We start from the raw sequence: 24,299 nt of genomic DNA, 5'->3' as shown, positions 1-24,299 counted from the left end.
GCCTGGTGACAATAGAAGGCAGAAGACGTTCTGGGAGGTGGGGCTGAATTTTCCCGGAAGCTGTATTTTTTTCACAGTGCGGTGTTCCTGCAAACGTATTCCCTGCACGAAAAAATCTGGTCTACGTCTCCTGCTCCGTCGGTTGCGCTCGCAATAAACAATATACAAAGAAAAACATTGATTCAAGCAATGTTACACATATTAAGAGCTACAATCTATTTTAGTTTTTTCGCTGGGGAATGTAAACAGACCCGCATCGCATGACGTAACGTCCGTTAAACGCAGCACTTCCGCTAGAAATCGTGGAACACACCGGAAGGCATATTGTCTACAGGGTGATAATACGCAGGATTCCCACAGTCATGAAATTCCTGGAAATATTTAGAAATTAGAAAAAATATTTTTCCAGTACTGGAAAAGTTTAGGAATTGATCAAGGGTCCTGGAAGGTCCTGGAAAAAATAGCTATGCATTGTCTTTGGTTATTGATTTTGTTAATACCTCTGAAATGACAAATTAAACATTGGCCAGATTGTCAAATATTAGAGTCAGAAATTGTGAAAATAGCAGATCTACATGCTCACAACGCCTCGCAACGAGCATGTAGATCGGCTATTTTCACAATAAAACCGTATTATACAAAATTCCTCTGCTCTTAGTGCTCGTCAGGGTGCGGGGGTAGCATACACTACCTGTCTTTGGGCATTGCACATAGGAGTAAGCGACTCGTTATTGAGCTGAATTATTGCGACCGTCAGGTCGCACTTACTATCAAAACCTCCACAAACTGTGAGTCAGTCAGTCAGTCAGTCAGTCAGTCAGTCAGTCAGTCAGTCAGTCAGTCAGTCAGTCAGTCAGTCCGTCCGTCCGTCCGACCTCACACTATTGCCCTGCTCATATCTCCGCAACCGTTGCCCCAATCCATGCCAAATTTTGCACACACACTCCTTGCCTGCCAAACTACAACCTCCAAGGACCCCCAGGTCCCTGGGGGACCCCCAGATGTAAAAAATTACCAAATGTGCAAAAATGACCAAATGACCACCCCAACAGGGCTGCTCACGGGGAATTCCCGGGGACCACCGACTCCTGGTGCTCCAGAACGGATGCCAAAGTGGTGGCGCCCCCAGTGGAGGACCCCCTCCACTGCAGCTCACATAAAATGCCGTAACTCGGGCTAGGAGCGTCCGGGAGAGCCGGGGCCGGTACCTATTCGTCCGCCAAGGCAACGCGGAGACCCCACCCCTCATTTCTCACATGGCCCTCTTCTAGCGCCACCATGAGGCCGATTCTTGCAAAACACATTTTTGGACACTCCTCCTACAGATTTTGCCCTAAAATCACGCAAATCGGTACACAGTATGTCTACACTCATCTCATCAATATGGATGTCCCATATAGCGCCACCATCAGGCCGATTTTTTGAACCACATTTTTGGACACTGCTCCTACACATTTTGCCCTAAAATCACGCTGCGACCTGACGGTCGCTTCTTACTGGTATATATATATATATATATATATATATCCTGGAAATCAGGTTAAATATTCTGCAAAAGTTTTGGAAAAGGTTTGGAAATGAATTGGTAAAGATGTGTGGGAACCCTGAATACGTCTTGTCTAGTCTTGCGTAGCCAGATGACTATTCCACAATCTCCGAATGCCATATAGTCTGGAACTACACCTCCCGAAGTCCGAGAGAAGAAGCTGGCATTTCCATTCACGAAAAAATATTTAGAAATCTTTACATAAAAAAAAATTATTTCCATTTCTGCTAAGCAGCAAGCTATACTAATATATTAGATGATTTTTATTTATATTAGGATACATTTGCACGACTGTAAAGACGAAACGGAAGTGGGTAAGAGGCTTCACATCCACTTTATCGCTTACGCATTGTCATTTTAATAATGTAAAGGAATCAGTGACATACTGTTAATTATATAATATTAATGCAATAGAATAATGTGCATGCATGTGTGCGTGAGTGTACCTGTCGAGGAATTGCTCCAGGAATCCTCGCTTGGTGTTGTTAAAGTTGCCCGTTGTGTTCAAATGAAAGATGTCCCCGGTTTCTCCCTAGATGAAAACTGAGAGGTTTAGGTTCCAAATATGTCCAAAACCGTAAAATGTACTAAACCTTTGTGCGACAATCTTGTATGATGAAGCAGGGCTTTGCTTTACCAAAAGACGTACACATTTGAAACTTGGAGATACAAGGCTTCTGCCCGACAGTGTCGATATTTTAGTGATTATGTTGCGAGGAAAACGTTGAGATAATAGCCATTTTGGTTAGAACTGACAGAAAATAACTTTGTACCTCAAGTTTAAAATGACACGAAATATTAAATAGTGTCCAAATAAATTCCATATATCATCAAATTATCTCGCGGCACCCCAGGATGCCCCGTCACCCACTTTGAAAACCCCTGCTCTAGCTCACTGTTTTCCAAGCTAGCTATTGTGTGGGGAACTGAAAGCATGTCTCTTGAGTAAGATTAGTGGATTAATGTCTTGGAGGTCTGTTAGAGTAGGGGGACACAGAGCCCACAGGTACCCTGTGGACCCCATCATCAAGGCCCCGTTCCACTAATCTTATCCGAGGGACTGTCCATGCATACAAACTGAGCATGCATACAAACTGAGCATGCAGTGTTGTAAGGTAATCTGAGTTCCCAGAAGTTTTTTTTTTTTTTTCGCCACTAGGGGGGCGAGAAGAACTTCTGGGAAGAAACCGTTATATCTCTGGGCAGGAAGTCAGCCCAGCACAGAATCTGAGTATGGGTAACTGGAGGCAAAGATGAGGTGTAAAGTAACTAGTAAGGTAAGGTAACTCAACTCAACCAAAAGACCAACTCAACTTAAGCGCTGTACTTAAGTACAGCTTTGAGGTATTTTTACTTTACTGGAGTACTACCAATTTACAGTACTTTTACTTCTACTCCACTACATCTCAAAGGCAAATATTGTATACCCCCCCCCCCCACACACACACACCCCAAGATTTGTGTTGTTAAAATATCTTTTAAGATTCTACGTGTGTAGATTGGGGTCCAAAAGCTTGTAGATCTACTAGCCTTATTATATAAGGTTAAAGTGGGTATATTAACAGATTTTGATGGGGACCCCCTTGAACCCCCCAAGGATCCCTGGTGGTCCCCACACTAGAAGTATCGAAGGAGCTAAACTTACTTCAGGATTGGCAGAAGTAGTAGTAGCAGTATTAATACTAGTAGTATTGGTAGTACTGATGGAGGTAAACACTGCGTCTTTGGGCCAGTATCCCAGCGAGGCCATGGCTCCGCCCACCAGCAGGACCATGATGCCGAGCAGCGCGACCACGCCCGACAACGAACACAGCTTCAACTTCCCCTTGACGACCACCACCTCACTTCTCCTATGTGCGCGCGCACACACACACACACACACACACACACACACTCTTTATTTCAGACCGATGGATCTATGACCACAGATTGTTTTCAATGAACTTCCCTACACAAATTATTATTTTTTGCTCCGTGATTCTGGTGGGTTGAGCTCATCTGAGACACCACCACTCCTTCTGGAAGCCACTTGACCGTCTCCATCACAATTACTACACAACAGCTAACAAAAATATGAACAGCTTAAAGGGGAATTCCGGAGTAGTGCTTTTCTTACGGTAATCTGATGATATTCCATCCATTAACAAGTGAATAAGAAAAAAAAAAGTCTGAGATACTCTGACAGGAGGTGGGAGGGGTCCAACGGCAGTTCGCCGTTTGGCAGCTGCTCCACAGAAGTCAAACACTTTTGGAGACATTTCCGCCATTATTAAAGTCAGATGTAAACAATAAAAATGAATTGTCGAGCGATAGAAAGCATAAAATCACCACCGCTCACGGTCGGAGCTGCCGAGGACTCGAGATAAAAAATTAAATGTATATATTTTTTTACAGATGGTTCATGGACATCATAACATTAGATTAACGTGGTAAGACGGGTGGTCCAGAATTTCCCTTTAAACAGACAAATATGCAAATATGTTTCTAAACATGAATCATAAATCTAATAAAGAGAGATTCACTATAGCCCCTTTTCGACTGCCGCTTTAGCACCCACACACCACACCACACCACATAAAAATATCTACATTTTCCATTACACAAAAGTTCCCCTATCGGTAAGAAACAAATTGACCCTTTTAACTGTGATTATAATACAATATATACATTTGTATTACAACTATCTTACATTATAATACACATAATGGATTATAACTGTGATTATAATACACTATAAAGTATTAATGTATTACTATGATAATTATAATACACTATAATAGATTATAATAGTGGTTATAACAACAATAGAATCTATTATCATGTATTACAACTAAATCCTGGTGGTCTAAATGAAAAGTCAGTGAGTGATCAGTCATTATGAAGTGTTTGGCCCTGTTTGGCCTAGCTCAGACCTACTCTAGATTGGATACTTTTTAGTACCACGTTTAGTACCACTTTCACACCACTCTACCCAGGTCCTTGTAGTGGAGAACCTGGCACAAGTGGGCGGTGTGGTGTGGAGTGGTGTTGTGTTGGGCCAGTGGAAAAGGGGCTTATGCAACATGCCAACGTAACCATGAAATAGTTAACATTATAGTTAACATAGTTATAATTATTACGATTATTGTCATCAGCTGTGGCAGTGAGCTGAGTAATTTCCTCAACAGTAAGCTCTCTGTGTGTGTGCACGTGGGTGTGAGTGCGCGTGCATGTGTGTACCTCTTCTTCTTGCGTTTCCTGTGATGTTTGGGAGGGCGTTTCTTGTCTTCCTGTCGCCGTGCGTTTATACGCAACAACCCCCCCGTAGCGATCATCATATTACATCATCACTGTCTCCATCACTTGAGAGAGAGAGAGAGAGAGAGAGAGAGAGAGAGTGAAAGAGAGAGACATGATGTCATCATATATTACATAATCACTCCATCACCTGAGAGAGAGAGATACCCTAACCCAATTCCAATGTCCGCCCTAAGCCCTCAAGCCCTGCTGGCAAGTGTTTGAGGGTGTGAAGCTCCAGCAAGGGCTCCAAATGTTTCAATGTAATGATTGCCCACCGGAGAGACACGTGACAGCCGGAATGTAGACGGCACCCGGGAGCAGTATGGGTTGGCTCCCCAGCCTGTGTCTTCCGTGAGGAAGAAGACCAACAAACCCACGGTGAGGCCTTTAGGAGGGCCATTCGGACCGCAAGCTGAGCCTGCAGCACCATTGTGGCTCAAGAATCCACCACTCCTGAATGAAATGTCTGGTACTGGGAGTCTGGTACAACGCACAGGACCTGGTGAGAGCAGGAGTGGACCTGGTGAGACGTAGTCCTTCCACACGCCTGATTAGTTTACCTCCCAGTCCCAGGAGAATATAGTTCCGGAGCAGAGGATTGTGTGGCCCTGTGTTTTCCCTAATAAAACTGATCGTGGGTAGCTACTGGGACGTAAAGTCGGGTCTTGATCACCTCGGCTGGGTCACCTGAGTGAGGGGTATGATGTTGCGAGACCCGAAACCCTGATGACTTTAGGCTATCACTGATGAATACGTCCCAGGTGCATCCATGTGATGTTTTTTCCCCCGCTATAGATCTTTCGGTTATTCCACTGTTAGACTGAAGACTGAATAATTGTAATATTATTTATTTTAAATTCTATTTTCATATTCTGTATTTACTTTTCACATTTCTTATTTTGTTTTACAAACTATATATCTTTGACTTCCATTCCATCTCCCTCAGAACGGTGAGAAAGCACTACTGTTTGTAGACATGCCAACAGCGATGCAGTACTAATTTGCAGACTTAAATGATTGACGTTTGGAGGATTCCCATAATTCCCCTGGTAACGCCATGAACAGTGGATAATTCACTTAGCCAAAGTCTGCATGAAGGGCTCTGCATGAGCCATTGTTGACTTACCGATGTGGAATGGGACAGCCCTCAAGCCCTCGCAGACTTTGCGTAAACACGGGCCTAAATCAGTGAATCTGTAAGGGAGCGGATTGGAATTGGGCCAGGGTGAGAGACAGAGGCATGATGTCATCATATTATATCATCACTCCATCCCCTGAGAGAGAGAGAGAGAGAGAGAGAGAGAGAGAGAGAGAGAGGGAGAGAGAAAGCATTGCTTATCAATGTGGGGTCCATCAAAGATCACAGGGGTCTATGTGTGTTTGTGTGTGTGAAAAATGTATAAAGCAGGGGTTGCCAAGTAAGTTTGGTTTCAGGCCAATGTTCTTCTAAGTCATTAGATGGTGGGCCAGATCACAATCAAAGGCAAATTTAGGACCTGGAACTTGAAACGAACAACCCTACAGTACGTTGTTATAGGTTAAAGGTAGGGTGATCATTTAAGTTTCAGTTTTCATGTAGTTGATTAGTGGGGGCCTTTCTCCAATCATGATCAAGTGCGGGCGGGCCTGATTGGAGGAAGGCCCCACTCTATCCTGATTGGAGGAAAACCATAGACTGTAAAAAAAAAAATATGGACGGTGCGAACAGCGAAAATTACACTTTTTTGTCCCTTGTATGGGTGTCGCCATCATTGTTTGAATGGTACCCCATGAATCATAAGGAATGCTATTGGCTGGTGCAACCGCAGGGATACATGGGAGAATGTGGTCGGAGCCTCCCGAAATAAAGCACATGAAGAAGAACACAGCCGGCTGGTATCAGTTTAGTTGGCCACGCCCCCCGCAACTTTATCATCAATTTTAACATAAATGGGACCATATTTTCACAAAATGCATATCAAGGTAATTGAAAGGCAGTTTTTCACTTGCGACAGGAACCATAAAGTATTTATGACGATGTTTATTAAGGTTAGAAAATCAAAGGGAAAAATTAATGGGGTCCAGTGGAGAAAAAATCTTTTTGGTACCTCGCGGGGGGGAAACAGCGCCAATCATGGGATCTTTCTCTTCCGGGAAAGCTTCACGAATGATCCAGGCATCAACACCCCTGAGGACCAAAACTGAAACTGCTTTTTTCTGGTACAGGTGCACTCAGACATGCTTGTGCCTAATCCTTTTTGCGCAGGTCCCATCCTTGAATGTGGTACTTGGAGTATATTTAGTTAATCAAAAAGTTTCAAGCTTTTTCATGCTTCAAGGTCTCTTAGAAGAACAATATGTAAAACACAGCTTTGGTATGATTTAGAAGTTTTTCATCCAAAAGTCTCAAGAGGAAAGTTGACAGTGAAAACATATCATGCAAAGAATGGAAAATAGAGTTATTAGTTCTACCGGCAGGTAAATGCTATACAAAATAATTTGCCGTGCCGGATATCATTGCTGGCGGCCCACGGGCTGCCTGTTGCCTACTACTGCTGGTATAAACTACCTTTATACGTTTTCATCACATGTGTCCAGGGACCATGTGTGGTAATTCTTATGGGTTTTGGACAAAACATGCAGGAGTAGCAGCAAAAGGTCTGTTTTGAAGAAATGGCGGAATTTGGGAATCTATGTAGAATCTGGGAGTCTACAGCCTGTGGTTCAAGACTTGGGGGTTGTGATAGCGCCAGCATGAGGCCTTCGGCCTGCCAGAGATATGAATGACTAAGATAGTTAAAGAACATACTGTAGTATACGGTAATGTAGGTTTGGTTTATAACATCTAAGATAGTTTATATACTGTAACTATTATAGCTCATATATTGTAGGTCAGTGGTTCTTAAACCCTTTCAGGTCAAGGACTACAAAATTGAAACTTACTACAATTTGAATTTCAAGAACCCCCAGTTTGACATGCATTAAAGCTATGGCCCATTTAATGCCATTTCTATCGCTGGGACCCCAGTGTACAAATGGAACCAAGGGTCCATTTGGTTCATTATACAAATGATGAACCAATTCGTACATCATTTGTTCACTCTGAGTTACAGACCCATAAGGGTCCATTTGGTTCCTACTGTAACTATGTATCATTTAGCTTGGGACCCCCTGGAACTCCCTCAACGAACCCTGGTCTTTGAGAACCAATTCTAATAGGTGAAAGGTTTTACATGACTAATACTAATGACTAATGTAATGACTAATATTTATACAATATTGTTTATATGCTTTGTATATAAAATATATGGGTTTTTAATGTCTGAAATGTTTTATATAATTAGTTAATAAAAAACATATAGGTTTATAATGACTATAAGGAACTATTACTGCTACCTACAATAACAACAGAACTTGCATTTTGCAGTGGAGTGTTCTATCAACAATAGTGGTGGATGGGGTGTATGCTTATCATTATATGCATTATTATGATCATATTATTGGCCTTACCTTCAGAACTATTGGAGTGTAAAGTTGTCTGGTGGTTGATATCCGTCATGGTGCATCTCTCCGTCTCTGTCTCTCCCGCCATGGAGCTCTACACTTCCTCTAAGAGCTCTCGCTCTCCGCAAAGAGATGGAACTGCAGAACAAACGCAGAGCGAGAGAGAGAGAGAGAGAGAGACTCAGAGAGAGATGAAGGAAGGGAGGGGGGCAGGACACCCCTGGGGGAGTCTCTCCTCCATTGCTGCTGTTGTCAGAGAGATTCCGGGACGTAGTTGTTGCTAGGATACGGCTGTGGTGCATACTGTAGCAACCAGACAGTCAGACTACTGCAGGATGTGAATAATACAGAGGGAGCGAGAAAGAGACAGAGAGACAGACAGACAGACAGACAGACAGACAGACAGACAGACAGACAGACTGTAATTCTGTGTTGCAGTGTTTTTAGTCATGTTATGAAAACTCTCCAGAGCTCTTGAGCAAGGCACTGATCTGACCACTGAAGCTTCTGGTTTCCAGTGACTTTAACAAAAGTTAAGATGAAAATATGACTACTAATTGTTGACAATGAAGGGGAAATCTCTACCTCTGAGGTACTGAAAGACAGGATAACTAGAAAAATGTAATCCTCGGAGTGCAGGTCTCCGCCAGGACAGGTAGTAGAAGTAAATCTTATCCAATCAGGATGAAATAAGAAAAATCAAACGGGTCTGTCCTGATGACATTTCCATGTGTCTTTGGTCTGCAGAAGACACATGTGAATTCCGCGACTGGGATGGTTTACCAGGCTAGGAATAAATACTGTAGTCTTGACCATGCCTGTGGCCTGGCAGAGACAATTATGGATAATCTGAACGACTGATTATTAATTATAAGGAGGTGAGCCTAATGCCAGCTAAACCACCACCAGCTATTCATAATCTCCTCATCTACGTTAATAACAAAACTTTCGAAGGGTGCATTCCATATTTCCATGATTTTATTTTTCTTCTTCATTGAGCCCGAGGCCCGGCCCAAAGACGACGGGTCGGTTTCGGGCACAATTTGACTCTTTTCCAGATGTCCTTCTGATGGATTATGAATGGCTGTCAATGTTTCTATTGTTCATCCAAAAAACATTGTCCACGACTTCAACATTATAGTTGGGGTGTGGACGCGCTGCCATCCATTTGAATTAGACCGATTTATTAAATGACCTATTTAGTTATAGTGATTGTTGGAAGTGCTTTCGGAATTGGTCTGAAATAATGTAAAGTATACATGATATAAACATGCACAGTATCATCATCAGTTTTTTCTTTTTATAAATATGTAAACAATGGCACAACTTGTCTACCCTCAATGCCATACATGTACATTTAGATAGCCTTTTCTTTTCATTATGCATTTGATGTATTAATGTTGATGTATTGATGTATTAGCAAGCTTATTGTAAATCACTCTGGATTAAGAGTGTCTTATAAATGCCTAAATTGTTATTAACAAAACTTTGTGACTAAATAATACATTGGATCCATTGGAACACAAGTAATATTTCCCGATTTCCTGGACAAGTAACAGATTAGGACATACACCTAACAGCGACGATACGATTAATGTATGAACAATGTATGGCTAAAGTGTGTGTGTGTGTGTGTGTGTGTGTGTGTGTGTGTGTGTGAGACACCAAAATAACAACGCGTTACTTCAGACTGAGGAGAAAAAAACATTTACTTGTTTAAGTCTTATTTGACGTCCATATGTGTCATAATATATAAATAAAGTGTATCACCAAACAATATGCAAACACCTGAATTCTAATCCAGATTGTTTTCACACTTTTCTTTTCATTGGGGAAAAAAAAAGAAATCCATTTGGCATTTCAAATACCATTCAGGGAATATATTATAAATATATTTTTAACTTAAAATTCCTGAATATATGAAAATAAATATATCTGTGTGGACGGTAGAGACAGCAGTAACAAATCTAATATATTGTCACCGTCAGGCAGAAACCTTGTATCCTCATACTACTGTAGAGTATTATACAAAAGCAGTGAAAATAACAGTGTCACATGAGCTTGTAAATTGGATATTTTTCAAAATTGGATTTTATGTAATAATGTTATAATTTTATTGAAAAAATACAAGGTTTCCACTCAACAGCGAAAAACGTCATCATATCAACACTCATGTTAGATGTTTATAATATTCAGAAATACCTGATTCTTTCAACACGCCTTAAATCAAACTAAAGTAGTTAACGGACAGTAGTTAACACAAGTTAACATACAGTTAACTTATCCAGCTATCTATAACGGCCAGTACTTAGCACCAGCTAACGTGCAGCTAGCTAGCCAGCTAGCTATAATCATAGACACAGAAAGGTAGACGCCTCTTCCGGCTATCTGGGGCCCGTCAAAAAGGATAGACATTTCTTGACGGATTTCTTCCGCGTGTGTAACAGACACAGAAGTTCGGTAGGCAAATCAGAGGCAAGTGCGGGCGGGTCTTTTCATACACAGCCTAAGCCTCTAAGAACAGCTGAGCCACACAACATCAGAACTGAATTGATAAGTCCCAGAAAAGACACGCTGTGATTGGTCAGTAGTCACTTTGAGTGGCAGCGTGCCTTTTTTCGCCTGACATTTCACACTAGCGGAGGAAGAGGTATCTAGCTTTTTATATCTATGGCTATAATGGCCAGTAGTCATCACAAACTAGCATTCACTTAGCTAGATGTAATAGCCTTACAGCCAGCAATAATGGCCAATAGTTAGCACCAGTTAACGTACAGTTAGCTTAGCCAGCTAGCTGTACCGGCCAGCAGTTAGCACCAGCTAACAAACTGTTAGCTTAACCAGCTAGCTATAACGTCCAGTAGTTATGACCAGCTAACATACAGTTAGCTTAGCCTGCTACCAAGAACAGCCATTAGTTAGTCCGGACAGCCGTGCATGTATACGAAGAGTGCTCAGAAAATATTGTTAATCATTTCTCATTATTTGTTATTATCTGAAGTCATAGTGTCACATATCATCAAAACAAAAAAGCATGTTTGGTCCAAAAGGTATTGCAAAAATACAATGATCAAAATATATAAAAAAATATATTTTTCCAGGGTATAAAATAGATTTCCTAATTATAATTTGTGGCCAAGTTTTTAATTTTTTTATAAAAGAAATTGGTAGATTTTGAGATAATGTAAAATAAGTGACATTTAATGATTTTTAATTTCCGTTTGGGTGTGGTGATGGTGGTGGTGGTGATGGTGGTGTGTGTGTGTGTGTGTGTGTGTGTGTGTGTGTGTGTGTGTGTGTGTGTGTGTGTGTGTGTGTGTGTGTGTGTGTGTGTCTGTGTGTGTGTGTGTGTGTGTGTGTGTGTGTGTGTGTGTGTGTGTGTGTGTGTGACTGTGTGTGTGTGTGTGTGTGTGTGTGTGTGTGTGTGTGTGTGTGTGTGTGTGTGTGTTTGGGGGGGGGGGTAGATAGTTACTGCTATCAAGATGCATGTATTAATGAAAGAATATGATATCAACATCAAAATAAACGAGGGAATTCAAAACGGAGGATATTGGGGAGGGGATCGTGTCCTGTGACCGTGGTCCAATCATTACCATTGATACAAGAGGTGAAAACAGGATGATGAGAGGGCATGATATGAAGTTAATTAAATTAATTTAACGTAATCAATTCATTATTGGCTGCGTCCAAAATGACATACTAAGCTACTATTTAACAACAAATTTGTATGTAAAACTTTATAGAATGTCCAAAAGCTTAGTAAATACTCATTAGTATGTGAAATGCATTCTAAACTCAATAAATATTAGCGATGGGGCACCACTGGCACCAATCATGATTGTTGCCAAAAATAATTGCGATATAATCATGATTAAAAAAAAAACACTTAAAACTCTTAAAATGCCACTTCTGATAACCTCTTCATCCCTATTCTGAGAGGGAACAAAAATAGCAAATCTACAAGATCACAAGCTGTGACCTTGAAGATCGGCTATTTTTGGCACAGATTTGGTGTAGAATGAAAAAATAAATAATAGTATAGAGGGTTTAAGTGGTACCAGACATGCAGCTCTGCAAAATCAAATTCATCCCAGTGACAGTGTACGATTATTTTTTTCACGATACACACTAAGAACGATTATCGTCCCAACTATATATATTACAATAAGCAATAAGGGCCAAATAAATACATTGAAATGTCCCACAATGCAATGTGGTATTTGCGATAACAACATACAGGTAGGTCTGATGCAGTGACCAAACCTCCGTCATAATGTCTATTACTCTTCTATTACACATCTAGGATGTAGTTATTTGTTGAAAATGATGTTCAGTAAACATTATTTAAAGTCATACTGCGTAACATTCATCTCGTCTTTTTGGCGGCACCTCTGTTGTCATTAAAGCGTTTTGAAATGCAGCATTAAAGCGTTCTGAAGTGCAGCTTAAAAAAAGGAATGCTGCAGCGCCAGAGGATATTTTGGAACGCAACAGGTTGTGACACGTTTGAAGTACATAAATAATGCTCCGGTACATTTCCTGCCCACGTCATTTTGGCCTGAGTGTCGGGGGAAGAGAGACACTAAAATAGTTTAATAGAGTTTAAAGAAACACATTCATGTGGAATTGCTACTATAGATTATATGAAACGTAACTTTTGTTTTATTTAAAATGTTCCACAGTATGACTTTAACTGCAATAGGCAGTGATGAGGTGGGAACAAGCATGTGTAGTACCTCTGCTTTGTCACAAGATGGTGCACTTTCTTAACTTTACGTGTAGTCTCATTAGTAAGTCCAAAATTCACCATACCTTTGGGTATGCACTCAAAAGCATACGGAAAGATAGCACACTAGTTAGCATGTAGCATGTAATTTCAGACGCAGTCTTCATGGTTTAAGTTCTTTGGAGGAGAGACTTCCTGGAATGGATGAGTCAGTAAAGTGAGCTTTGCTGTGATTGGTCCAACCGGGTCATGGGTCTGCGCCTCTGGCCACTGGTTTGCTCTCGGCATGTCGAAACATCAGAATGGAGTTGTAGATCTTGAGGGCGGGGCCGAGTTTGATTGACAGGATCCTGACGATATCTTGTTGGGTGAGGAGCAGGAAGGCCCGGCCATCGATTTGCTGAGAGACGGAAAATACATCGTAATTAGTAGAGGTTTAACGATATAGTAACTGCATCGAGGAATTGATTTTAATTTGCAACAATCTACTATATTGTTATGCAAACTGCAAAATATTGTATTGTTTGACTTTTTGCCATACCAATTGATTGATTGTATTAATGCCAAGTGCTTATGCGTTGTATTTAGCAGTTTTAACTCATTGTCTGCCTAACCCGAGTATCCCGAGCTATGTTTTATTGACGCTGGATGGTGCTGTTCAATAGCCTATGGGTCACCACTTATTTCCGGGGATTTCCTGGACGTCACCTGACACTTCGATGACGTAACCGGAAGGAAAGGTCTTCCCTCGTCTTTAGGAGGCAAATCATTGATGTGGTGGACACGAGGTGTTGAACGCGAGAGCCTCTATCTTTCAAATGGATGGTCGCGTATGGACCAGGATTATATTTAAGTGAAGTTAGTTTAGAAACTACAGCTTGTAGAACTGAAGTTGAGTTAAAAAACGTCTCACATTCAGTGACAGCATTCTGCATTCCTACTAATCTATATATCCCATCGATAAGATCATTCTTATCGTTAATCGTGCAAATTACCGGTAATTATTAATCAACGACACAAAAGTCATTCATTAAACATGTGCTCACCTCTTCTCTGAACAGACCGGCCTGATCCTCACATCCAGGAAGAGACTGGACAAACTCTGATACCTAGACACACGCACGCATGCACGCACGCACGCACGCACGCACGCACACACACACACACACTTTCATGTTATTTTCAAAAATACCAGAAAAAAGTCCATCTAGGCCCTTGTACGATAAGCCTGACAGTCATTTAACAGAATTTAGTTAACCACTTGAACCCCAACTAAAAATAGCAGATCTACAAGATCAAAACGTGTCGCACTTTGAGCTTGTAGATCTGAGTTATTGGGGAGGCCTTGAAATTTGGAAGTTTGAGAAACACTGCTCTACAGGGTGTCGCTCAGGAAATCGGTTATTTACCAGTACAGTTAACTGCATCTATAGACCAGTGTTGTACAGTAGACGGTACAGTTACCTGCTCTATAGACCAGTGTTGTACAGTAGACACAACAGTTACCTGCTCTTTAGACCAGTGTTGTACAGTAGACACAACAGTTACCTGCTCTATAGACCAGTGTTGTACAGTAGACGCTACAGTTACCTGCTCTATAGACCAGTGTTGTACAGTAGACGCTACAGTTACCTGCTCTATAGACCAGTGTTGTACAGTAGACACAACAGTTACCTGCTCTTTAGACCAGTGTTGTACAGTAGACGCTACAGTTACCTGCTCTATAGACCAGTGTTGTACAGTAGACGCTACAGTTACCTGCTCTATAGACCAGTGTTGTACAGTAGACACAACAGTTACCTGCTATATAGACCAGTGTTGTACAGTAGACGCTACAGTTACCTGCTCTATAGACCAGTGTTGTACAGTAGACGCTACAGTTACCTACTCTTTAGACCAGTGTTGTACAGTAGACACAACAGTTACCTGCTCTTTAGACCAGTGTTGTACAGTAGACACAACAGTTACCTGCTCTATACTGTAGACCAGTGTTGTACAGTAGACGCTACAGTTACCTGCTCTTTAGACCAGTGTTGTACAGTAGACGCTACAGTTACCTGCTCTATAGACCAGTGTTGTACAGTAGACACAACAGTTACCTGCTCTATAGACCAGTGTTGTACAGTAGACACAACAGTTACCTGCTCTTTAGACCAGTGTTGTACAGTAGACACAACAGTTACCTGCTCTATACTGTAGACCAGTGTTGTACAGTAGACGCTACAGTTACCTGCTCTATACTGTAGACCAGTGTTGTACAGTAGACACAACAGTTACCTGCTCTATACTGTAGACCAGTGTTGTACAGTAGACGCTACAGTTACCTGCTCTTTAGACCAGTGTTGTACAGTAGACGGTACAGTTACCTGCTCTATAGACCAGTGTTGTACAGTAGACACAACAGTTACCTGCTCTATAGACCAGTGCTGTACAGTAGAGGGCTCCAGACGGCTCAGTGAAGGCATCAGTTTGCTGTGTTGCTCCCAGCACAGAGGCAGCTCTCTGGACTGGAACACAGACTGGTGGATGCTGGAATCACCTGTTAACGTATTCATAAAGATATTGACGTTAACGTTAATATGAATATCATAAAGCTATTTTAACTCATCTACCACCAAAGACGCAATATGACTCAAGTTTTTTTTTTTTTTTTTTGCGACATGGCCCCTTCGCTAACCTATTAGTCACTATTTGTTTCCAGGACTCCGGACCATCAGCCATTCACCATCGATCATGTGACGATTTTTTAACGTTTGTATTGTTTGTTTGTTCACATGAACCAAAATGGAAACAAGACTGTTAAACTGTTAATAAAATACACAATCAATCAATAATAATAATACAAATATTACACACACAACACACACACACACACACACACACACACACACACACACACACACACACACACACACACACACACACACACACACACACACACACACACACACACACACACACACACACAGAGAGAGAGACTGACCTGGAACGGAGGCTCTCACTGGTAGCTCCTCCTCCTCTTTGACTCGACAGAATTTGGTTGGATGAGAGCTGAGGGAGCATAAGGTTAATATTACTTCATGCACGAGCCCAGTGGTGTGTGTGTGTGTGTGTGTGTGTGTGTGTGTGTGTGTGTGTGTGTGTGTGTGTGTATGTGTGTGTGTGTGTGTGTGTGTGTGTGTGTGTGTGTGTGTGTGTGTGTGTACAGTACCTGTCTGTGTGTCTGGGTCTCTTCAAGGTGAGCACCAGCCTCTCTCTCAGACACGGAGTCTCCTTTCTGTCTTCATCCTCCTCTGTGACAGGCCTACATGCACACGCACACATTTTATGCTCCCACCTCTCAACAGATGTCAAAAATCACACCTGTGTGAACTGAGCGGTATATGGGCAAAATACATGCATTGCAAGGTTGCTCAACAGTGGCACTTGAAGTTAGATTCAACTTGAGAGACTTCAGCACACAAAATAAATCCAATGATCTTAAAGGGAAAGACCACCCATTTTCAATATTGAAATATGTCATTAATATACCTTAGAGGAGTTGTGTGGAAATAGAAAAAAAGTTCCCCCCCTTCTGTGTTGCCTAGAACTGGAGGATTGATTTTGGGGTTTGTACTGTATTGTAAAGTACAATGTGTGATGTCATCAAGTTGTACTTTACAATACAAACCCCAAAATCAATCCTCCAGTTCTAGGCAACACAGAAGGGGGGGAACTTTTTTTTAATTTCCACACAACTCCTCTAAGGTATATTAATGACACAGTTCAATATTGAAAATGGGTGGTCTTCCCCTTTAAGTACAATATTTAAGTAAATTTAAAGGAGCTATAGTCAACTTTTTCATTGTTCATTGTTCACTTTGTTTACATCCTAGTCTATAGACTAGAATGTAAACAAAGTGTCGGTCTGACAATGGCCAAAATGATTATTTTATCATTATTTTACGCTTTTTGTGGTCATTTTTGAATAGAAACACATATATGAAGCTTATTTTTTTATAAAATATTTTCGAAACATTATTTTTATTTTAGCATCCGTTTTTCAAGAAAAAGTTGACTATAGCTCCTTTAAGTAAGTAGTCAAGAGTGTGTGAGTGTGTGTGTGAGGGTGAGTGTGCCTGGCCCGCTCAACAGCCCCCCTCCCTTTAACATGTGTGTGTATGTGTGGTCAGCAGAGGTATTGCCATGACACAGACATAGTCCGCCGGCCGGCCACCCACCCACATAGCCAGCCGCGGACATACCAATTCAGAGGAGTGGCTTCCACCGCTCAAAAATCAGACTGGGTTTGAACACTCGTGTATTTGAAAACAAACCCCTATAAGAACACCAACAAAAGTTGCAGTGTGTGTGTGTGTGTGTGTGTGTGTGTGTGTGTGTGTGTGTGTGTGTGTGTGTGTGTGTGTGTGTGTGTGAATCAGAAGCCTGTATTCAACATCAGACTTATCCTTGGCATCACCAGGACCGTGTCCCCCATAGTGACACTCTCCAATTCACTGATAGGGCTGTCACTATAATGACATTTTACATGACGAAACATTTTCTCTCAAATAATTGCGATTAACGATTTAATTGTGTTTTGTCGTTGACAATTACATTTCTGTTTGGCTTTTAGGCTTTGAAGTTGCACATGGTAGATATGACACATAACCTAAATATACAAAGACATTACTGACATATTTGACAACTTTATACTTAAAAAAGAACATTGATAGTGGATATAGCCGATCTACAAGCTCACAACGCGTCGCGATGCGACGTGGTGTGAGCTTGTAGATCTGCTATTTCCACTATACTAAAAAAAAAAACGTATGAACATTTTTCAACTTGAAAACGATTATGACGATTATGAAAAATAATCGCGATTATGTCAAATAATTGCGATTAGACGATTATGTAATAATTGTGACAGCCCTATTCACTGATGCCGTTTGCACTGTCAAATGCCGACTCCATCAGCATCGAGGCGACCCTCGCACAAACGCAACTCTGCTGGGTCGCTGGTGCAGCGCCAGCGAAGACACCTCCTACCTCTGACTCCTGATGCAGCCCTCACATGTCCCAACCGTGGCAGGATATGTGGTTCCAGAATCATAGATAACCACTGACAAACTCATCACAGCGTAAGGAAGCCATGTCGTCTTCGACAACGATGGACTGCCAAAGAGGGAGGTGTGTGTGTGTGTGTGTTGTACCTTTGTGTGTCGTGGTGTATGAGGGTGAGCGGCACCAGGGTGATGATTTTGTCTCCGCCCAGCCGGTCAGGAAGCGCCACCTCCTTACGCAAGTTCATGTCTGAATATGGACAACCGAAGGCACTGAGAGACACACACACACACCATCAGCTTCAATTTAAACTCGAAAAGCCTCATCCCTAGTCTTTACAGAGGAGTCTACTACTGTTTTTCTCAAACAGTTCACATGTATTTTTCTCTCTAAACACGAGCCAAGACCACAACATGTCAGAAAGATGGGGATCGCCGCTCCGTGGTTCCGATTTCACCTTATAAAAAGCACTTTCGGTCTGGAACCGGAAACGGATCCATTTCTGGATCCGGGAGGCGGGACATAACCAGTTCTCAATGACGGCATCCGGTTTTCATTGGTTTACAGAGAAAACATGGAGGCTCGTAGCTCGAAGACGGCTACATGGATTTAGTTTATTTATTATTTTGTAACGGCGATCTACACGCACGCGTGCTGCGTAAAAGCTAAGAAAATCTCGGCAGTGAAGCGGAAAAGATTTTTAATCGGCACAGTCAGTGAGTTAAAATCATGGCATGAATGATTAAATGAAAGTGCGCGCACGTGCGTGTAACACTGACCTGTGGTGTCCGGTGTATTTTGCACCTCTAACATGGCCGACACCTCGACATCCTCGAGTAGGACACGCCCCCTGAGAGGAGGGGCTGGGGGAGGGGCCTAAGACACATCATTAGCATTAGTGGTAGTAGCAGCCGTAGTTGAGGCGATAAATAAGTAATTAATAGTACTAACGGCAGTAGTAATAGTAATAGCAGTAATAGTCAGTACCTGGAGGTGCCTCTAGGGGGTGTCCTGTTTGCTGACACCAGCTAACAGGATGAAGGTCAGCGAGTTCACTGTCACACCACAAATCAAACCTGTCTGACCAGCCGTCATAATGAATCTAGACACACACACGCACGCACACGCACACGCACACACACACACACACAGTGTGAGAGTCAGCAAAACTGTAGTTCGTCTCCAACGCAGAGCGCACTTATCTGAATTTAAAGACAGGCATGTCACCAGTGGTGGAAAAAAGTACTCACACTTATTCCTTAGGTAAAAGTAATAATACAGAAGGAAGTAGACGTCCATGACGTCACGTGTTAGCTAAAAAGAACGGACCAATCGAACGCCGCTTTGTCCTTAACGCCATGGACACAGCGGCTTTCGATCAACATTAGCAGGGACCAATGAAAAGCCGTTATTTCCATGATGTCAGTTTAGCCGAAAAATTTGCACGGATGAATTAAAAGCCATTCTGTCCATGACATCACTTGTTAGCTAAAAAATTTGCATGGATCATCAATGACATCACGTGTTAGCCAAAAAACTATCAAGGATCAATCAAAAGCTATAACAGCTAATCAGTTAGCCAAAAAAAATTATAATAGCACAGACCAACCTGACATCTTGGACTTTGCTCGAGACTCGAGACAGTGAACACACTTGCACAGATAGTGGTCGCTGTCCCGTGTCTTGGGCGGTGCCCAGCTGACACCAGCCCACATGCTGGACTTTGCCCTAGCAGGAATCAAAAATTCTTCCCAAAGTACAGGGGCAACCCAGCTCTGTGGCACAGAGACCCTTTGCAAGAACTACAACGCCCCGGTCTATCTCATCGTTCTAGACTCTCTGGATATCGTTCTTGCTTTTCAGACCAGAGTACCTGATTCGTTTGGCTAATAATTTGGCTAACTTCGTGTTAGCCAAGTGGAGAGCCATCTCCTTGGGGCTATCTCCCCTATCAAAGGACAGTCTTGTCCTTTGATAGAGGACAAGACTGTAGGCAAGGTCTGTCCAACACCACCACCTGGATTTGCCTGAACTTCAAACCGGCGCCGGCCGAACAGAGACCCGAGACAGCGACCACACTTGCACAGATTGTGGTCGCTGTCTCGGGTCTCAGGCGGCACCCAGCCGACCCGACCCTAAACCGGGCCAAGAATGACCAATACCCAATCCTGGACACTTCGTGTAAAAAGAATATTGCCATGCGTGCCTATCAACACTGATTTTTGCAGGAATTAGTTTGCCCCACTCACTTCGCACAAGTGCAATTTTTAAATAACCAGAGGTTCACACAAGTCACACTGCCAATCTAACCAATATGTACCAGTCATAGTGTCAGGGGCTTTTCAGAGTACCCATGGAACCTGTCTGTCTGTGTCCTTATTGTATTGTCCCGTATATGGAGAACAGATCTGATATTCTCCAATAATTCTTGGGTCCATTTCATCAGAATGGGTCCAACTCTGTGGACCCCACACACACACACACACACACACACACACACACACACACACACAGTACCTTAACCCTGTATTGGTCCGTCTCTGTCACCGTGGCGACACGGATCAACATGGGGTTCCTCCGGTCGACTGCCTCCAATTTCTGGTTGACACGGAAACCATGAGGAGCTCTCTGATTGGACGACAGACACAAGCAATTCAATTCAATTCCTCAAAAGGCTGTATTGGCATAAAAAAGCATGTTTACATTGCATGGAACAATACAATCTAAAACAAAATAATGGTGCGTACAAAGAGCTGTCACATTACAACTGGGGGGAAAACTAACTTACAACACCATACAAATTGTGAATTTGCTGTTAAGAGTGAGTTAGCCTATCCACATAGGAAAGGTTAGCGCACGCACGCACGCACACACATCCTGAATGGAGCGGTGATTTGTCAGTCAGAGAGAGAGAGACGCACACACAAAGGACAGACAGACAGAGTTAGAGATAAGCATTTCTTGAAGCTAAGCAAAGCATCAAATCAAAAGTTTGAGTGCACCTGCGTATGTGCTTGAGAGAGAGAGAGAGTGTGTGTGTGTGTGTGTGTGTGTGTGTGTGTGTGTGTGTGTGTGTGTGTGTGTGTACCACAGTGAAAGCAGATTTGGGAACAGCCGTCCAGTTATTCTCCTCCAGGTACTCTGACCACAGGAAGCTCTCTGGAGTGGGATGACCTGCGCGTGCACACACACACACACACACACGCACACACGTTTGTATCACTAAACCTGTGAGGACATTTTAACCCTAGAAAATAAGGGTTATACGAATTAATTACAGTATAAGCTATATAACTTCATCAGATCAGATTCATCAAATAACTAATTTCCTCTGGTAAAGGGAAATCATTTTGGAGGTGCAAGTTCTTGGTGTACGCCATGGTTTCCGCCCGCCTGATGATGTGAAGTTATGTCCGCTCTAGACGGGAACAGAAAACTGCAAAAGAGTAGATCCCAGTTTGTTTTGCAGGCAATAAAACAGTAAAAAAAACACCCAGTGTGAAGTGAGCGGTGCTATTAATGACTTAATTGTGGGCTCGCTTATTTTGGCACCCTACTGGTCCCAACATTTTTGAGCGGTGCAAACTGCTCCTATATTTCACTTTTGGTTTATTTAGCTAAAACATATTAGCACGGGACGATTCTTTCATTCTTCATCGATTGGCTAGTTGATTAACTAAACATTAGAATTGACCATTCAGAAACTGTTCTACCCATGACGACATTTGTTAGCCAAACAGAACAGACCAATCAAATGCTGTATTGTTCATGTCAATTTAGATCAGGACATTCAGCACTTTTTTGGCTTCGGCCGCAGAGTCTGACCAACCCCATATCCAGGACTTTTCCTGAACTTCAAACCGAACTTCAAGCTGGTGTTGACTGGGTATAGTCTGTGATCCTAGACAGTGACCACACTACATTACACTTGCAGATTATGATCGCTGTTTCAGATCCCAGGTTCCACTCAGTCAACATCAGGCCAAAATTCGAGCACCGCTGAACAAAAAACATTCTGGGGTATTTACAAGTCATGGCAATTCTAAATGGAATGTCATATTTCATGAATACAATAGGTGGGTCTCTCTTTCTTAGGTCCTGAAGTGCTGTCTTTTTGTCATTGCCGGTCTGTGACTGTAAGAGGGAGGGACTATCTCTATACCTCTTGCTTTATAACCCACAAGAAACTCTATTTGGGAGGCAAAAGGTGGGTCTCTCTTAGGCCTGAAATGACAGATGTATAGAAATTTGTCTTTTCCAGTCTGTTTGTCTGACCCCCTGTCTGTTTTCAGACAGCGACATTTAGGAGTTTCTCCTGAATCTCGGCTACTCCAAATGGAGTTTCTGGTGACACATAAATGTGCACATGAATGTGCACGATAAATTGTTATTAGCCTTTGGTCTGGTCAAGGATACTAACAAACCTGGCTGGTATGTTGTGCATAATATACTCCTGATGGTGTAACCGACATAATCTGTTTCCAAGAGGCAACCCAGCACTTCTTGGCGTTGGCCGTCAGTCAAAGTTAGAGGGAAATGTCTGACCAAACCCATATCCTGGACCTTTCCTAAACTTTAAACTGGAAGATCAAACACCAGCAAGGATTCGAGACAGCGACCACGCTACATTACCCTTGCAGACTATGGTTGCTGTTTCGAATCATGGGTGGTGTTCGATCTGCCAGTTTAAAGTTTAGGAAAGATTTGTGCCGGTTTAAAGTTATGGAAAGGTCCTTCCATCTTTCTGTCTGTCTGATCCCCTCTTCGTTCTGCCCACTGTCTGTTTTTGTTTGAGCTTCTGGTCTGGACTGCCTATTATTTTTCTCTTCTATTCACTCTTTAACTGCCACCAGGCTGTTAATGGCCAGGCTGTTTGTCTGACCTCCTGTCTGTTCTCCTTGTCTCCCCCTTGCTTTATAACCCACAAGAAGCTCTATTTGTCTCTATCTGTTTTCAGACAGCGACATTTAGGAGTTTCTCCTGCATCTCGGCTACTCCAAATGGAGTTTCTGGTGACACATAAATGTGCACATGAATGTGCACGATAAATTGTTATTAGCCTTTGGTCTGGTCAAGGATACTAACAAACCTGGCTGGTATGTTGCGCATAATATACTCCTGATGGTATAACCGACATAATCTGTTTCCAAGAGGCAACCCAGCACTTCTTCGCGTTGGCCATCAGTCAAAGTTAGAGGGAGAAGTCTGTCCAACCGCATATCCTGGACCTTTCTGGCGCAAATCGACCACCACCCAGGATTCAAGACAGCGACCATGCTACATTACCCTTGCAGACTATGGTTGCTGTTTCGAATCCTGGGTTGTGTTCGATTGGAGCCAGTGTAAAGGTCAGGACACACTAAAACCTTATATAGTCTGAGCAGACCTCTAGAGTCTAGACTGACATCATACACAACAAAAATAATATTGCCATGCATGCCTATCAACACTGATTCGCGCAGGCGCCCTTGCAGGAATTAGTTTGCACCGCTCACTTCGCACGGGTGCGATTTCTTATTTAGCTAGAAATGTCGTTCAAACTTAACATCAGGACTTCTGGTACTCTTATTGTACAAGCTTCAAGTGACCTTTGAGCCGCTGTTTTCAATATAAGCGTTGTAAATACAAATGGTAAGCGTTGTTCTTCTGCGGAACATTCCTCCGTCCACTCTGATGGGACATGCTGCACTGGACAGTGCATGTGAAAGGGCCCAAGAGACACTACAGCGCTGCAGTGGCCGTGGGCCTCCAGGTGTTCACCTTTGGAGACGACCGCTACGGGGGGGAGGAAGAGGAGGAGGAGGGCTTCAGGCTCGCCGGTAGGAGGAGCAGGGACTACATCCATGTGCATGTCTTCAACACAGTGTCCTGGCGCTGGAGGAAGTTGTCTCCTTGGACAGGGAGGAGAGCGCATCGTCCCCCGGAGGTCCCCTCCATGCGCCACTGCCACACCGCTGTGCTGATGGAGGACGCTGTGTACGTGTGGGGAGGATACAACTGCACCGGCTCCTCCGAGCTTTGCAACGTGCTACACGTTCCACGTGGACACCCGCTCCTGGTCCAAGCCACCGGGGTGCACGGGAGCGTCCCGGAGCCCAGGTACAACCACTCTGCCTGCGTCCGGGGGAAGGTCATGTACATCTTCGGAGGGGAATACTGGCCGACCGGATGCACCAACGCCATCTACAAGTTGGACACGGCTGACGCCGTCATGCTCTG

General features: G+C 42.8%; 1 protein-coding gene across 1 annotated transcript in view; it reads right to left on the bottom strand.

Moving 5' to 3' along the window:
• Positions 1–12,160: 12,160 nt before the first annotated feature.
• Positions 12,161–24,299, bottom strand: part of l3mbtl4 (L3MBTL histone methyl-lysine binding protein 4) — a 31,400-nt gene continuing 19,261 nt past the window's right edge. The window contains exons 10-19 of the mRNA XM_080751961.1: positions 21,169–21,254; positions 20,598–20,708; positions 19,068–19,182; positions 18,860–18,956; positions 18,230–18,352; positions 16,246–16,338; positions 16,018–16,085; positions 15,443–15,573; positions 14,081–14,143; positions 12,161–13,434 (exon numbers count right to left, since the gene is read on the bottom strand). Of these exons, the coding sequence (XP_080608087.1) occupies positions 13,282–13,434; positions 14,081–14,143; positions 15,443–15,573; positions 16,018–16,085; positions 16,246–16,338; positions 18,230–18,352; positions 18,860–18,956; positions 19,068–19,182; positions 20,598–20,708; positions 21,169–21,254 (1,040 nt within the window). The 3' untranslated portion in view covers positions 12,161–13,281. The remainder of the gene's footprint in view (positions 13,435–14,080; positions 14,144–15,442; positions 15,574–16,017; positions 16,086–16,245; positions 16,339–18,229; positions 18,353–18,859; positions 18,957–19,067; positions 19,183–20,597; positions 20,709–21,168; positions 21,255–24,299) is intronic.

Source organism: Nannobrachium achirus (genome assembly GCF_963921795.1).
Source record: "Nannobrachium achirus genome assembly, chromosome: 21".
Taxonomy (NCBI): Eukaryota; Metazoa; Chordata; class Actinopteri; order Myctophiformes; family Myctophidae; genus Nannobrachium; species Nannobrachium achirus.
The sequence above is the reverse complement of the archived record's forward strand: the minus strand, read 5'-3'. Positions and strand labels throughout refer to the sequence as shown.